The sequence below is a fragment of the Sinocyclocheilus anshuiensis genome, unplaced genomic scaffold, assembly GCF_001515605.1.
Source record: "Sinocyclocheilus anshuiensis isolate Anshui unplaced genomic scaffold, SAMN03320099.WGS_v1.1 scaffold1097, whole genome shotgun sequence".
Taxonomy (NCBI): Eukaryota; Metazoa; Chordata; class Actinopteri; order Cypriniformes; family Cyprinidae; genus Sinocyclocheilus; species Sinocyclocheilus anshuiensis.
In genome coordinates, this window is record NW_015555843.1 from 203,785 (window position 1) to 219,686 (window position 15,902).

The 15,902-nt window shown below is 38.0% G+C and overlaps 2 protein-coding genes across 2 annotated transcripts in view; one reads left to right on the forward strand and one right to left on the reverse strand.

Annotated features, from left to right (window-relative positions):
- Positions 1-15,902, reverse strand: part of LOC107675573 (transcription factor IIIB 90 kDa subunit-like) — a 47,288-nt gene that overhangs the window by 18,374 nt on the left and 13,012 nt on the right. Inside the window, exons 5-11 of the mRNA XM_016469982.1 lie at positions 14,391-14,463; positions 7,521-7,670; positions 5,503-5,596; positions 5,170-5,296; positions 5,004-5,043; positions 4,788-4,880; positions 2,950-3,210 (exon numbers count right to left, since the gene is read on the reverse strand). Of these exons, the coding sequence (XP_016325468.1) occupies positions 2,950-3,210; positions 4,788-4,880; positions 5,004-5,043; positions 5,170-5,296; positions 5,503-5,596; positions 7,521-7,670; positions 14,391-14,463 (838 nt within the window). The remainder of the gene's footprint in view (positions 1-2,949; positions 3,211-4,787; positions 4,881-5,003; positions 5,044-5,169; positions 5,297-5,502; positions 5,597-7,520; positions 7,671-14,390; positions 14,464-15,902) is intronic.
- LOC107675572 (BTB/POZ domain-containing protein 6-A-like) lies at positions 11,637-13,785 on the forward strand. Its single transcript, XM_016469980.1, has 3 exons — positions 11,637-11,732; positions 11,901-12,019; positions 12,326-13,785. The coding sequence occupies exons 1-3, from the start codon at positions 11,652-11,654 to the stop codon at positions 13,356-13,358; spliced, it is 1,233 nt and encodes a 410-aa protein (XP_016325466.1). The 5' UTR covers positions 11,637-11,651; the 3' UTR covers positions 13,359-13,785.

Genomic DNA, 15,902 nt, shown 5'->3' on the forward strand with positions numbered 1-15,902 from the left:
TATTGTAATATCTTTCTTTGTAAAGTTGAATGTTCATATATCATATGGAACACAATCAAATCAGGTTAATAGTGTCAAAAGTCAACAAGTCAACAAGTTCCACAAGCAACAACGACTTATCCAAGTGACTGCTGCAGAACGCACGCGAGAGAGAGACGAGGCAGCGCAGATCGCGAGTCTCATAAAGGCGGGCGTACACGGTGCGATTCTGAAGGTCGGAACATCGTGAGCTCTGGCACATGTCACGATTGAGTTTATCCGAAAATCGTACGGAGGCAGTCACACACGACACGTATGTGATATATTTACTACGATTTTACAAACTCTGACGTAAGCATTACGTTTCGCGCCATTAATAAAAATATGGATTCTGAGGACGAAATAGTTTTCTTTGTGGCAGGCGGCTTGTGATGTACAAAAAAAACGAAGACAAAGGACATGGCAACGAGAATGGCTGAAAAGCAGAGAAAAGCATGGACTTTCTGTTCTTCATAAAGAACTGGAGGGAGTAGGCCATTTCTGAATTTCTGCTCGTTTTGCCAGAAATAAAACAGGCATATTCATTCATCTTAACATATTAAGTTAGATGAAGATGCCACTGAATTGATGCTTGAATAATGCACTTCCAGCAGCCATGATAAACAGTTGGCGGTTAAAGTTTTCTATGCACAATTTGATTTGACGAAAGTCACGAGACCTATTACTATCTATCCAATCACGTTGATGGATAAAAATAAAATTAAAATAAGCATGTAACGACCACAAACGGAGGAAAATAGCGGAGTAAAAGTACCGATACATCACTTAAAATGTACTAAAGTAAAAGTAAAAGTACACAATTTTTAAACTACTCAAAAAGTACAATTACTGATAAAAACTACTTAATTACTGTAACGTGAGTATTTGTAATACGTTACTTCACACCCTTGACTCTCACATTACACAAACATTTTTGCATTTTTAAGTAAGAACATCCAGCTTCCTCTCATTCTCACACAGAAGAACTAGAACACTCTAACAAGCATCTTATTGTCTGGAATGGAACAATGAGCCTACCTACAAAATAAACAAAGAAAATAGACAGACAGAAAAAGCTGAAGCAGACAGAACCAAGACAGAAGTGCACACACACAGAGCCATATATTGTCAGTGCCCATATAAAATCACTGAGATGAAATGAGAAAATTGAGGGAAATAAATGACATATTGCTGCAGATCTACGAGGCATTCAGTTGAGTTTACATAGACACTGGTCAAAACAAAAACACTAAAAATACCCCCTCTCTGAGTCATAATTTTTCTTGAACCCCACTCAAAAACCAAACCCAAATATACACACACCACACAGTGTTCAAGCGGGTCTCGCGGGCAATCAACTCGCACACAGACACCCGTAGTGGGTGGATGAAAGACAGTGCACTAATGGCAAGGTGCTGTGTTTAATTAGTGCTTCAAAGAGTGGAAGGGGGCTTCCTCTTCCTCCGCCCCATACAAATCATCCACAATCACCACAACCAATCGAAAACATGACAACCTGCTCGCACAGCCCATCACACAATCTGACAACCTGCCAGCACTCTATCCCCAGGAGTTTACCAGCTGCAGCTCTTCAGCCTGTGATCAACAAAGTCTTATTCTCTCGCTCAAATGCTCTCACATAGTGTAAACGTAACAACCACAAAAGATAATGCAATAATTTCAGATAAATAAGTAATTCTTGAGTTCTGTTATCCAGAGGCTGGGTAACTCTCGCTATAGTGTAGATGTGGTATAGATTGAATTTTTAGAAAAGAAGTCACTCCAGTTTCACTCCTCTTCCTCTATTTATGTCATAACAGTACAATTGTGTGAAGGAGGGGTGAATCTAGAACGAAAATGGATTAATGTGAATGTTTAGAAGAGAAGTCACTCCAGTTACATTCCACATCATCTATTTATGGTATAACAGCACAAATGTGGGAATGAAAGCTGAATTTGGAATTTAAGTAATATGAGTTTAGAATAGGAGTCCAGATACACACTTCTTCTTCTACATGTCATAATAGCTCAGATGTGTGACTTAAAGGGTTAGTTCACCCAAAAATGAAAATTCTGTCATTAATTACTCACCCTCATGTCGTTTCAAACCCGTAAGACCTTCATTCATCTTCAGAACACAAATTAAGATATTTTTGATGGAATCTGAGAGCTGTCTGACCCTCCCATAGACAGCAATACAACTGAAATGTTCCCAAGTCCAGAAACGTAGCAAGGAGATCGGTAAAATAATCCATGTGACATCAGGGGTTCAACCGTAATTTTACAAAGCTACGAGAATACTTTTTGTGCACAAAAGAAAAAAAAAAAAAGACTTTATTCAACAATTCGTCCCCTCCGCATCACCCTGTAGCGCCATTTTGGAGAGTATCCGCTGGACGTAAACAGCATATGCTGTTCTGTGTCAGCTGCCTCAAACGGATACACTGTTTTCGTTCAGATCAAATCACAACAATGTAGGAAACAGATCCGGCGCGACGCAGCTGACACAGAACAGCATACGTGTGAATGCATACAATGAATGTGGAATGAAAGTGGATTCATGTAAGTGATTACAAAAGGAGTCACTATAGTGCCATTCTTCCTCTACTCATGTTGTAATAGCACAAATGTGTGGCTGAACAATGAATATGAAATGAAAGTGGATTCATGTGAGTGTTTAGAAAAGGAGTCACTCCAGTTCCACTCCTCTTCTTAAACAGCAAATGTGGAATGAAAATAGATGGAAAGAAAGTGGATTAAATGAAAGATGATTAATGTTTATGTTTAACAAAGGTGTCATTCCAGTGCCACTACTTATCCTCTGCTTGTACCTTGTCAATGTTTTGACAGCAAAAAAAATGATAATAAAAAGTGACTGTGGAATTAAAGTGCATTAAGCATTTATGCATGAAATAAAAATCATGCTCCTACCATTTTCCTTTTCCTCTCCCATTTTGGTGATGGACTTGGGCAGGCCCAAACTGGCCGCAGTGGGCAGCGCTCCAAGTAATAATGCTAACGAGGGCCGTTTGGTTGGAAAGACTTTCTCTCCATCTCGCTCCTGCTCATTGTCCCCTCCAACATCTCCACATATAGTACTGTACAGGTGAGATGCTGCTGCCCTCAGCTCGTCGTCCTCTCCTTCCTCATTACCAGCAAGGATGCTGGATGACGCCAAGGAAATCACATCATCTGGAAAAAGCAAGCAAGGAAATATGCACACATCACAAATTAATCATTGCAGGAGCATCAAATAAAAGAGTATAATGAAAGAAAGAAATTGCTGCATGAATGCAACTAAAGTGCATTTATTTTTGTAATTAAATTATTTTGCTAATTAAAACATGAAGCTAGATGCATTCGCCCTTTGATTTTGAACTTCGCTATAATCCAGCTGACATGGGGAGAAAGTAATTATACAAACACACAGTTGACCTCAGTAACACACATGCATGCACACACACTACCGTAAAGTGAACACACATGCATGAAAAGAGACACTCAGACACACACACAAACACTCCCATGCTCGCGGTCTTAATTAGCTCCCTCCTGTAATCACTGCATTAGAGAGAGAGAGATAACACGCATGGGGAAGCACTGGATCTCTGATTGTGGCTGTTGCTGAACAAGGAGCTAATTGGACAGCAACACAAACAGAATTTCTGCAACACTCCATTTCCTGAAGAAAACTTGTGAGAGCAGCATTCTCACCAAGCAAAGAGCAATTCTAACAACAAGAAAATCATTTGTTTTAAGCACAAATATTTTAATTTTGGTCCTTATGGAGCACTTCTGCCAGAATTCATACACACGTACTTGTTCTTCCCCATATTCTAATATTGATAAATCTGTAATATCGGACTGTGTGCCTGCATTTAGTAATTGGCTAAATACATCGCAAACAATCTTCATATAGGGGTTTTCAACTCAACAGCCATTCAACACTCTTTGCAAATGAATTCTTTCACTTTTCATTTTTCTAAATATGCCCTCCCATCTGAGAACATGCACTGCACAATCTTCATTTCATGATCTGTATTTCTTTAGCTTAAACAGAAGTGTAAATGTTCAAGTACAGCCAAGTGTGTCATTCTCAAAACCAGAATTAGTAGAATTAACTGGCCTGAACTGCACTTCCAAGTCTACCCAAGAATGAGCTATATTTCTATATTATATCATTTTTGTCACACTGGTTACTTAATATTAATAATTAAAAAAAATAGATATTAAAAATGTATATTTATAAAAATGTTATTTAAATATAAATTAAAGCATGTAGGGACATTAAGATTTTTTTTTTCAAAGAAATTCATTCTTTTATTCAACAAGGAAGCATTAATTCAATCAAAAGTGACAGTAAAGACAATGTTATATAAAAGACTTCTATTTCAAATAAATACTGTTCTTTTGAACATTCAATTTATCAAATATTCCTGAAAAAATGTATCACAGTTTCCACAAAAATATTAAGCAGCACAACAATTTTCAACTGTGAAGAAAATAAAAAAAATTTAATCACCAAATCAGCATATTAGAACGATTTCTGAAGAATCCTGTGAAACTGGAGTAATGGCTGCTGAAAATTCAGTTTTATTATTTTTTTCTCTAGCTTTATTTTAAATTGTAAAAACATTTAGCAATATTACTGTTGTTATCTGTTATCACATAAATGAAGCTTTGGTGAGTAAAAGAGACTTTTTTCTAATTAAGCACAAACTTTGGAACGGTAGTGTACTTTTCTGCGGGATTGTGTGTGAACACTGTACCATCTTTGGAATAGGATGCATAAATCCCCCTGGCTTTGGGCCTACAGCTCTCCAGCTCGACTTCAATCTCATCCTGATATCCACAGATTTCACCTGCAGAGCACATACAGGTGTATGCACACAAAGCAACACGTCAACAACACAACGTATTAGGTTTGTTCAAACATCCTTGATGTAAATTAAAGCATAAAATCCTGTCGAAATGTTTCTAGGTACCTTCAATATCATCAACTTTCTTTGCGAGCTCTTGCTCAATCTGTGGAAGGATTCATAAAGAAAAAAAAGGATGGATACATATTGCGCATACAGCATCGCACATATTGCAAAACTGGTCGATTTAAATGTTAAAATTTCTAAATTAAAGTGCCATGTGATGCGTTACCTGTTTTAGCTTTTGCTTCTTGAGTCCAGCCGTGTAAGAGGGCGGGTCACACTCCTGCTCCAGATCCACCCTCAGGAACTCTTCAATAGTCAGCTCACTGGTGGGCGTGTCCTCAAATTCATTCAGCCTGTCAATCAAACACACCGGGGGTCAAGACAGTCAACTGAACAGCAAAATGGGCCCTAAATTCAAAGCCTCAGAAACACAATAAACAGAAACACCAAATATGCAACACCAAAATACAGAAATGGCACCAATTATATAATATTAATTATATTGCTACAGATTATAATACTGGCCATACTGTGATTATTATTTTAAAACAAAACACACCTTTTTCTCAGTGTGGCTTCACAGACTTTCACCACACTGATCACTTCCTTAATTGTGCGACGGAACTCGTGCATCCGGGCAGCAACCAAGAGCGCTACAGGGAACACAAATACACAACTGTAGGCACAATATATACACATTCCGCCAATGGCAAGAGAAAAAGAGAGAGAGAGAAAGAAAGGAAAGAGGACACAGTCAAATATGAAACTTTAATAGGGCTTCAGAAAAGTGCGTTCACTGTACCTGCCCCCCTACTGACTCATCTCAGGCAGAACAAACAGACATTAAATGCACCTGCAATATTGCAGAACCACTGATGCCTGTTTCACTCTGATTCATTAAAGAAACATGAAGAGCCAGATGCACTTCTGAACTACCTGACAAACTGAAGAATGTCCAACACCACAAAGCATGCAAGCATGTAAAAGATACTGAATAGTTTTAGAGCTTAATGATTCCTCAAAGAAGAACTAATTAGAAATATGACATTGTGGTTCATTGTCATTCTCCAAAACTATTTTACTGACTTTTTACTGAATTTGCCTGCCCACAACAGCTTAATCTGACATAATTTTAATAGATAAAAGGGTATGGTGTACCACTTCTGATTTAGGTTGTCCTGTAAGAAAGTAGAAATGAGATTAAAAACAATAATGCAAGGTTAACCTCTCCAAAAAGTGGTAAAGGGAAACACCATTTCAAACACAAAAATGGACAGAAACGAGAAAAAATAATTTTCTAATTCATAAACTCAAGGATCACGTGATACTGAAGAGTGAAGTAATGGCTTGCTGAAAATTCAGCTTTTCCATCACAGGAATAAATTACATTTAGTAAAAATTACTAACAATATATTAAAACGGACAACAGTTATTTGAAATTATAATAATATTTCAGGATATCACTCTTTTAACTGTATTTTGGATCAAATAAATGCAGCTTTGGTAAAGACTTCTTTCAAAAAAAAAAAAAAAAAAGTTTAAAAATGCTTATTACTTTTCTCATATGCATCTCGCAATCACAGACAGCAGTATATGAGGGCCCTTACATGATCCTAAATAAAAACACGTATATACACGAAATACTCTAAATGCATAATCATGTGACAGATTAAAGGGGTGACACATTTTACCCCACTCTCCCCTACATGTCCAGGGGTGTCAGCTACATCTAACCGAGTGCTATCCTGTGCTCAAGTTCATGTGGTGTAATAAAAAAATAGCCGTTTCCTCCTCTGCTGTTAACCCTGCAGGATATCAAACCAATCTGTGTTCCAGCTACTACATGAGGACTATTCAACAAGCTTGAGGCCTTCATCACACTCAGCTGCTGTCCCTGCCTCACAGTTTGTCTTCTTTCTGGGCCTTTCTCACATTCTTTCATTCTCTCTGTTGGCCTGCCTTTCTTTCTCAAGTCTCTGATCTCTCGCTGCAAAACAAACTCTTTTAGGCTCATGCTTCCTCTTTTCTCAGCACTGCTTCTAAAAGATTAATGGGAGATTAATTATTCAGGTTATGCAGTGGAGGGGGGGCAGAGAAACTCAAGCTGAGAGTCAGGAGGAGTCAGTTATTTTAAAAACTTAATTACTGGAACTCAGTATTATTAGACTGTGTCAAGTTTACACAAGACTGAAAGTGTGAGAAAGTAAAACCGATATTCATAAAAATGCAATAGAAATTAGCTGCACTGGATCTCTGAGGCAATTCACAGTGCCAAGAAAGGCCTCAGTGAGTGTGAGAAAACTAACACTTTCAGGAATCATTCTCTTTCATTAAGACTGATTGGTGATTTGGGAACCGCTTCAAATGCATGAGCTGATCTAATTACACATTATGACAAACTGTATCTTAAAAAGTTTCCTGACACAAAACTTTCAATTCTGGAAAGGGTTTCGGGAGCGTACATTCCAACTGGATGTTTCAGCGATGGTGTATGTGGTTTTGTGCATACAAAGCAACCCTTCACTAGCTCACATCATTAAAGAGATCGCACTGTTAGGGGAGGGTTGCCATGGTTACCTGCTCCGCAGAGGCCTGAAGGTCTTCGTCCCGTGTGCATCCAGTCTCTCTTCATCCTCTGCAGGAGACGCAGTGCCGTCATCGAAACCTCATGGCTCTTCTCTCCAAATTCCAGCATTTGCGCAAAGCGCGGGATATAAAGACACGGATCTGAAAGAAACAAATCTCTTACAATTACAAAGCTACACAGAGAATATTTAGACCTTCTCAAACACAGTTGCATTTTCATTTCAATAACGTTCAGCCAATTAGTGTCAAATCTAAAGCTTAAAGCTGCTAATGAGTCTATGCGAGGGTTTGTCAAGTCAAGTCACCTTTATTTATATAGCGCTTTTAACAATACAGATTGTGTCAAAGCAACTGAACAGCATTAATTAGGAAAATAGTGTGTCAATAATGCAAAATGACAATAGTAAACACTAATTTTTCAGTTAAAGACAGTTCATCATTGAATTCAGTGATGTCAACATCCAGCTCAGTTTAAATAGTATCTTTGCAATCAAGTCAACGGTATCGCTGGAAATGAAGTGTCCCCAACTAAGCAAGCCAGAGGCGACAGCGGCAAGGAACCAAAACTCCATCGGTGACAGAATGGAGAAAAAACCTTGGGAGAAACCAGGCTCAGTCGGGGGGCCAGTTCTCCTCTGACCAGACGAACCAGCAGTACGGAAAAATCAATTTAAGACGTAATAAAACAGACGATGAACACTATTAACAGCAATTATTATATGATGCAATCAAACTTATAGCAAAATGTGGTAGTTCTGTATGTTGTTTGTGGAAGATATGCTTTACAAGTTTAAAGAGCTAATACTTTGGCTCATGACCACTGATGACTTTTCAGTTAAAAATGTAATTAGTTATGATAATGCAGCAAATATTACCTTTATGCTCACGATTCTCATTAAATACTACATACGGAGAACCTCCGTTATTAAACTTTAGCAAACTGCTTGACTCTCACACTATCAAAATTGTTTAGTAAAAGAAACATTACAGGCAATAGAGGGACCTCAATTTTCTGACAATTTTCCACTAATATTTTCAAAAGATTATGGCACTGTGTGAGAAACTCAAAAGTCTTTCTGCTCAACAAAGCATCAGCAAATTTTCCATTTAATCCAATGATTCCCAATCAGGGATATGTATAGTCCAGTGGGTGCTTAATCAGGCTCCATGAGGGTGATACTGAGTTGTTAAAAACGATAAAACAGAAATGATGACATCAAAATTATTAGGGCAGTAAAGTTATTTTTAAATAAATATATAAATAAACAATCTTAGATTTTTATGGTAATTAGACTCTGGAGAGAGGGAGACTTTACTCTCTCTTCTCCATAAAAATACAGCTTTTTTTTTTAAAGACTGTTTCCATCAAATTCCTCAGTCAGTCAATCAAACCAATATCAATCTAAATGCCGTTGTTTTTTTTTTTTTTTTTTTTTTTTTTTTTTTTTTAGAAAAAGTGTCTCCTGTGCCAATGGGAATCGGATATACATTTTTAAATGTAGGTCAGATATCCAGATATCAGATTATGCATCTAATTTAAAGTGGCTTAAAGCTAATGTGAAAAAACTGAATCTCATGCGCATTTTTTGTGTTTATACATGTGCAACAATATCTGATTTGTGTCAGATATGAGTAAAAAAATATATATTTTGTACCAATGCAACAGCTAGATTCAATAAACCGCTTCAGTTTGAGGGGGCGCTACACTTTTGAAAAATAAAGATCTCAAAAGGGTTTTTTCGTAGTGATACCAGAAGAACCATGTTGGGATTCCCGAAAGAACCTTTCAGTGATCCACCCAGTTTCCCCCCTTAGTTTGAAGAACATTTAAATAATCTAAGGAAACGTTTTTTCCACTTTTTGTGCAAAGGAAATGTTCCATGGAAGTTAAAAGGTCTTATTAAACCATACATGCCAATAAATAATAATAATTTTTTAAAGAGTATACCTGTCCGGATATATTTTTTTCCCAGCAACATCAAATGTTTTAGTTTGACACTGAATAATTGTATAAGTAGTATAGTTTTTAACGCCATGTAAGCAACTGAGTTACAAAATAAACAAGTGTTCCATACAGTAAAATATGAACTAAGCAAAGAAAATACAGCAGATAAGTGAATAATTGTAATAATGGCCATTTTAATAATGTTAAATATGCATGCAGTATATTCAGCACAATATAATGAATACACTGTAATGTATTTAATGTTGATGAAGGGGAGCTTGAGCTTTACTGATGAGACTGCGGGGGTACATAAAGCAAGAAAAATTGGGAAACACTGATCTAATCCCCACTACATATGTTCACTATAAGCCGCTTAGATCCGTCTGTGCTGTCTGTGGGAAAAAGAATAGACCGGGGGAGAGAAACAGAAGCATCACGGAGAGCAGTCGTGCGCACTACAGTATTTCCACAAGTCCAGCCCTCGTCCGGTTTCAGACTCCATCACGACCGAACGTGAACCGGATCAATAAAACTTTTGACATCGCTTTGAATCGAGCACACTGCTTCAGCTGTGTGATGGCAACAAACTAACGCATAAAATACAGAATTTAAGGTAAGAACACGCACGATCTTTTCTCTTATTGGTTGCACTAGTAGAACAGTTAAAGTCTGACGTAAACGTTACATTTACAGAACGCAAGCTGGTTTGTAACAATCTGCAGCGCGCGGGTTGAAATGTATCGATGCTGATGGCTGTATACGCAAAAAATTCCCCTCGTTGCTTTAAAGAGATCCTAGTTTTTAATAAAACCTTTGCTTTATATAGCATAGAAATAATGGTTATGCATATAGTGTTTGAACTAAGTGTAAAGGAGAAACATTGAGGAACGAAACAAACGACGTGTACGGAGGAACTTCGTATTTGATGTGCAAAACTCATCCTAGAAAGTGCTTTTATTCGGATCGTGACAGGACGTGTATATATGAAAAATTTAAAATCTTCATCACTGCATAGTCCACAGATTGATTCATAAAGGTTCTATTTTTTCAGGGTAGCCAGATCCCGCATGAAAAACATGCGATCTGGTTTGGGGTAATGGATATTTTCGATAGATGTATCCTAGAAAAAATAGTTTATATTGTGTATGTATATGTATGTAATCAAATATACATACTGTGAATAATCCCCCAAAACACCACATAACAATAAGCAAATCCAATCCAAGTGTTGCTTTTAAATACCAGACATTGCAACACAGAATTTACAGGAGGGATAGAGGGCTCTGGGAGAGCCAACCCTCCAATCCTGACGTCAGACGAGAGAGAGAGAGAGAGAGAGAGAGAGAGAGAGAGAGAGAGAGAGAGAGAGAGAGAGAGACACACAGATCACCAGAGGACTTTCCTCGTTATAGTTTTAAACACTTTACTCATTCTTACTAATTCAAGCAATGATGCGACGCATATGTAGCCTATCGCTGAAAGCAACCGAGTGTCTTCAGAAAAGTTTCAATTGCATTTCAACTTTATCTGATAAAATAGCCTTCATGAGTGCAGCTGCTTTGTTTACAGCTGTTTCTGGGGAAACCGTTATATGTTTGACGTTCCAAAAGCGCCTCCTACTGGCAGAGAATCAATTTGAATTTTCAATAAGCCTCTCTGCTGTTTCCCCCATCCATATCAGTTTTAAATTGATATAATTTATACTTCTGACCCGTCTCTTTTCTTAAAAAATGGTTTAAAGACTGAAATGTCAGGTTTATCATTTTAGATATATTTTTTTTGTTTTTGTGAAAACCTGTATCTCAACTGTAATTAAATCACGTTTTTACAGTCGTTTTACGGTTTAATGTTACCATAGACATTGCACTACACTGCTCATATGGTATTCATTTTTATTTTTAAATAAATTTTTGCAGGTCTTAAAAAGTCTTAAATTTGATTTTAAAAATCCTGCAGACAGATGTAGGTTTGCACACTGCCAGCATCTAGAATGATTTTGATCAGCATTTTAGTCACTACAGTATAAATAAGGCAATTCATAATGAACATTAATGGATACTAATATCTAAACATTTATAACATATTTTCTTTAAAATTTAATATTTAAATGTATTTATTAATATTAATATCAAGACTGAATATATGTATTTATTTTTACTTTATGCAGAAATGCACTAATGTTCAATAATGAACATATGGCAGATGTTCATTTCATTGTTGGTCCGCCCAGGGAATCAGAAAGGGTCCCAGCACACAAGGTGAGCCCACACACCTCATATTTTGGTTGTCTTCCAAACTGAACACACCTGATTCAAACCATCAGCTTATCAGTGGACCTGAAATCGGTGTCAGAAAAGGAAGACTTTCCAGGAAATGCTTTGAAACTAGATGAAACACTGACGAATTGTCTCTTCTGCTTCTCTCAGTATGTGCTGGCAGTGGGGAGCTCTGTTTTCTGTGCCATGTTTTATGGGGATCTCGCGGAAGGGGACTCTGATATCCATATTCCAGATGTGGAACCCGCTGCTTTTCTCATCCTGCTCAAGTAAGACTCACTCACTAATCACATACGGGCATTAATAACAGGGCGACTCGGCTTTCATGCCTGGCATGGAAGGAGTTACCCTCTTATTTCAGAACTATTAGAGACTGTTTATTGGATTGTGAATGCGAATTATGTACTTTTTCCCTGGGAAAGTTGGAAGTCACTGTTTAAAGCAGTAGTGATGCAATAAAAAAAGGGCATGTTAAACAGATCAGCTTTTGTGAAGTATAAAATAGCTGTTTTATTCTCTTCCTATGGGGCACTTAAAATTTACCCTAACCTCTCTATTTCCCTCTTCTTTATCAGATACATGTACAGTGATGAGATAGACCTGGCGGCTGACACAGTACTGGCTACACTTTACGCTGCCAAGAAATATCTGGTGTCTGCTCTGGCTCGCGCATGTGTGAGTTTTCTCGAGACAAGCCTGGAGGCGCGAAATGCATGTGTGCTGCTATCTCAAAGTCGGCTGTTTGAGGAGCCGGAGCTCACTCAGAGGTGTTGGGAAGTGATCGATGCCCAGGCAGAGCTTGCGCTGCACTCGGAAGGTTTCACTGAGATTGACCTGCCCACACTGGAACACATCTTGCAGAGGGAAACCCTGAATGTAAAGGAGGCGGTGGTGTTCCAGGCCATTCTAGGATGGGCCGATGCAGAGTGTCGGAGACAAGGCATGACCCCCTTGTCACAGAACCAGCGCTCCGTGCTGGGGAAGGCGTTGCACCTTGTGCGTCTGCCTTCCATGACGCTGCAGGAATTTGCAGATGGAGCCGCGCAGTCGAACATTTTAACCCTTGAGGAAACGCACAACATCTTTCTCTGGTACACGGCTGCTACGAAACCTGTGCTGGGATTCCCGGTTGAACCCAGAAAGGGACTGACGCCGCAACGCTGTCATCGGTTTCAATCCTCTGCATACCGAAGCAACCAGTGGCGCTACCGCGGACGCTGCGACAGCATCCAGTTCGCTGTGGACAAGCGCGTGTTTATCGCCGGACTTGGTCTATATGGCTCCAGTGGAGGGAAGGCGGAATATAGCGTCAGAATTGAACTAAAGAGACAAGGAGTGCTTCTGGCACAAAACTTGACCAAATTTGTGTCAGACGGTTCAAGCTCAACATTCCCCGTGTGGTTTGAGCACCCAGTACAAGTGGAGCAGGACGCGTTCTACACGGTTAGCGCCGTTCTAGATGGGAGCGAGCTAAGTTATTTTGGACAGGAAGGAATGACAGAAGTCCAGTGTGGGAAAGTCACCTTTCAGTTTCAGTGTTCCTCTGACAGTACTAACGGGACAGGGGTGCAGGGGGGACAGATTCCGGAACTGATATTTTATGCATGATTACGCGGAATTATCTGTTAATGAAGAGACAGCAGGGGGATTTTTCCTCTCAAATAAATGCCTTTACTCACAATATAGCTGCAAGACACTACTAGAAGATGAGACTATCCCCTCTGATTAGATTTTTTTACATTGTACATATAATAGAATGCTGCCCAAACTTATTTATTTCTTTAAACATATTGTTTTAAAACACGTACTTTAATTTAAGCACATTTGATTTCTAATTATTCATAATCTGCCTGTGTACAGTGAAACATTGGTAGTTTGCACTTGAAACTAGGCAGCTTTTCCTCTGTCTTGTTATTTAATGTTTATTTGTTGACAGCTTTATGCTGAGTGACCTAAAAAGGGTTTCAAGAGCCTGCAAAATCAGAAAATATTTGTTTCTATTCATCAAACAGTATTTTGTTTTCTTTTGTCTAATGCACAGTTATATGACCTATTCTGTTTCACTCTAGGTAAAATATGACCTTTCAAAACCTTAAAAATGAAAAGTCTGTCATCATTTACTCATCCTTATGTCGTTCCGAACTTCAGTGACTAACTGATTTCTTAAAACACAAAAGACAATATATTGAAGAATGTTTCAGCTGTTTTTGCCCATAATATAGGATCCAAAAAATAAAATAAAATAAAACAAAGGGTCCAAAACAACATTGGAACCCACTGACTTTCACTGTATGTACAAAAAAAAAACCTAAAACACCAAGAATTTTTTTTTTTGTTCCAGAGGCAAAAGAAAGTCATACAAGTTTGAAATTACATGAAGGCAAATACAGAATGACCAATGTCAGAATTTTGCTTTGTATTGTTGATTGAGCAAAGCAACTGACCAAAACCATCAAAGTGTTCAGTTCAGGTTAAAATTTATACTGCAAGCACAGCTTCATTTACAGTTGCACAGCACCCTCTGGGCTTTAACAGTAGCACTACACAGACCAGCTCACATACTCATACACAGTACCAGTACAATTTAGATGAGCAGCAAAGCATCATGGTAAACTACAATGTCACTCATGTGATGCTTACCAATCGCTGGCGCACTGATACACAGCTCTCTGGCTAAAACAAGGAAGGTTTTTCCCAAAACATACACATTCACCTATAGGGCAAGAGAGAAAGATAGAGTGAGAAATGGACATAAATTTGTGGTCAAGAAAGAAAATGACTACAAATACAGAAATAGACAGTGGGAATATATAACAGACAATGAACAAGAGATATAAGATAAAGGGACATAACAGATGCAGTATTTTAACAGATGCTGAAGGTTGCAGAGTTCATAGCTCTGGGGTTTGGATCCGTACCAGCATCACCACAGAGTCTTCACTTTCTCACAAATTCTATATCTGTGTCTTATCCTTAGAGGATGAACTACAATAACAAAAATATTTCATAAAACAAGCTTTAAACATCATATAACTCAATACTTATCTTCATGGACCACCTTAATAATCATCAAAAAAAAAAAGATATCCACGAGGAACGACGCACAAACACAGACACCCTATTTCTTCCATCTGGGCCCCAACGCATTAAAGAGGAATCTTTTTTGGTTGATGTCAGAGGTCATGACCACTGAAAAGTAGGATGGCCCTCACACACTCCTGACCTGAGAGGGGCGGCGACAGCCTTATGCCTCAAAAAGCTCCTCTGTCTGGAGGAGAGCAAAGGAATTTATGGGTCCTCTCTCTGGTAAAATCCCATAATGACTCGGGGGGGGAAGAGACAGCTGGGAGGGTAAAAATATAAAACGGACACACCAGCTGGGGGAAAATGGCTTTCACACACTAACTGGGTTCAAAAGTCTGGGATTGCTAGTGAAAATTCATCCATTTTGCATTATGTTATTATTTAACATAAGCGTGTTCATTCTAAATTATACCAGTAACCAGCATAACAATTTTGAGTGAAAAGCTGTAATTAAAAATGTACATGAACTTCAGAATGTTTTAGTATTTTGTTTGGCTCCATTTCACATAAATAATGTCACAAATTTGCTTTTAACAAAGCGTAAGCTTAGAGGGGACCGTGCCTTTGCTGTGGCAGCTCCTAAACTGTGGAATGATCTTCCTCTGCCCATTAGACAGGTCTCTTCATTGTCTTTATTTAAATCGCATCTTAAAACCATAGACTGTATAAAAACAGCTTAAAACCCATCTTTTCTCCTTGGCCTTTGACACCTGATGTTGACATTTTGTTTATTTATTTTATTGTGTCTGTGGTATGTTTTATGTCTCTTAATTTGTTTTGTATTTTATGCCTTGTATGAGTTATGTATTTTATGCGTGTTTTATTTATTCTTCTGTACAGCACTTTGGTCCACTTTGGTTGTTTTAAAGTACTTTATTTTGATTGATTGATTGATTGATTGCTTGATTTTACCTAAACAACGCATAACCTTCATTTCTTTGTCATTTGATTTATTTTGAAAATATTACAAATTATAAAACTTCTAGGTTTAAAATTAAAAATGTGTGTGTGTGTGTGTGTGTGTATATATATATATATATATATATATATATATACTGGTTTTACTTA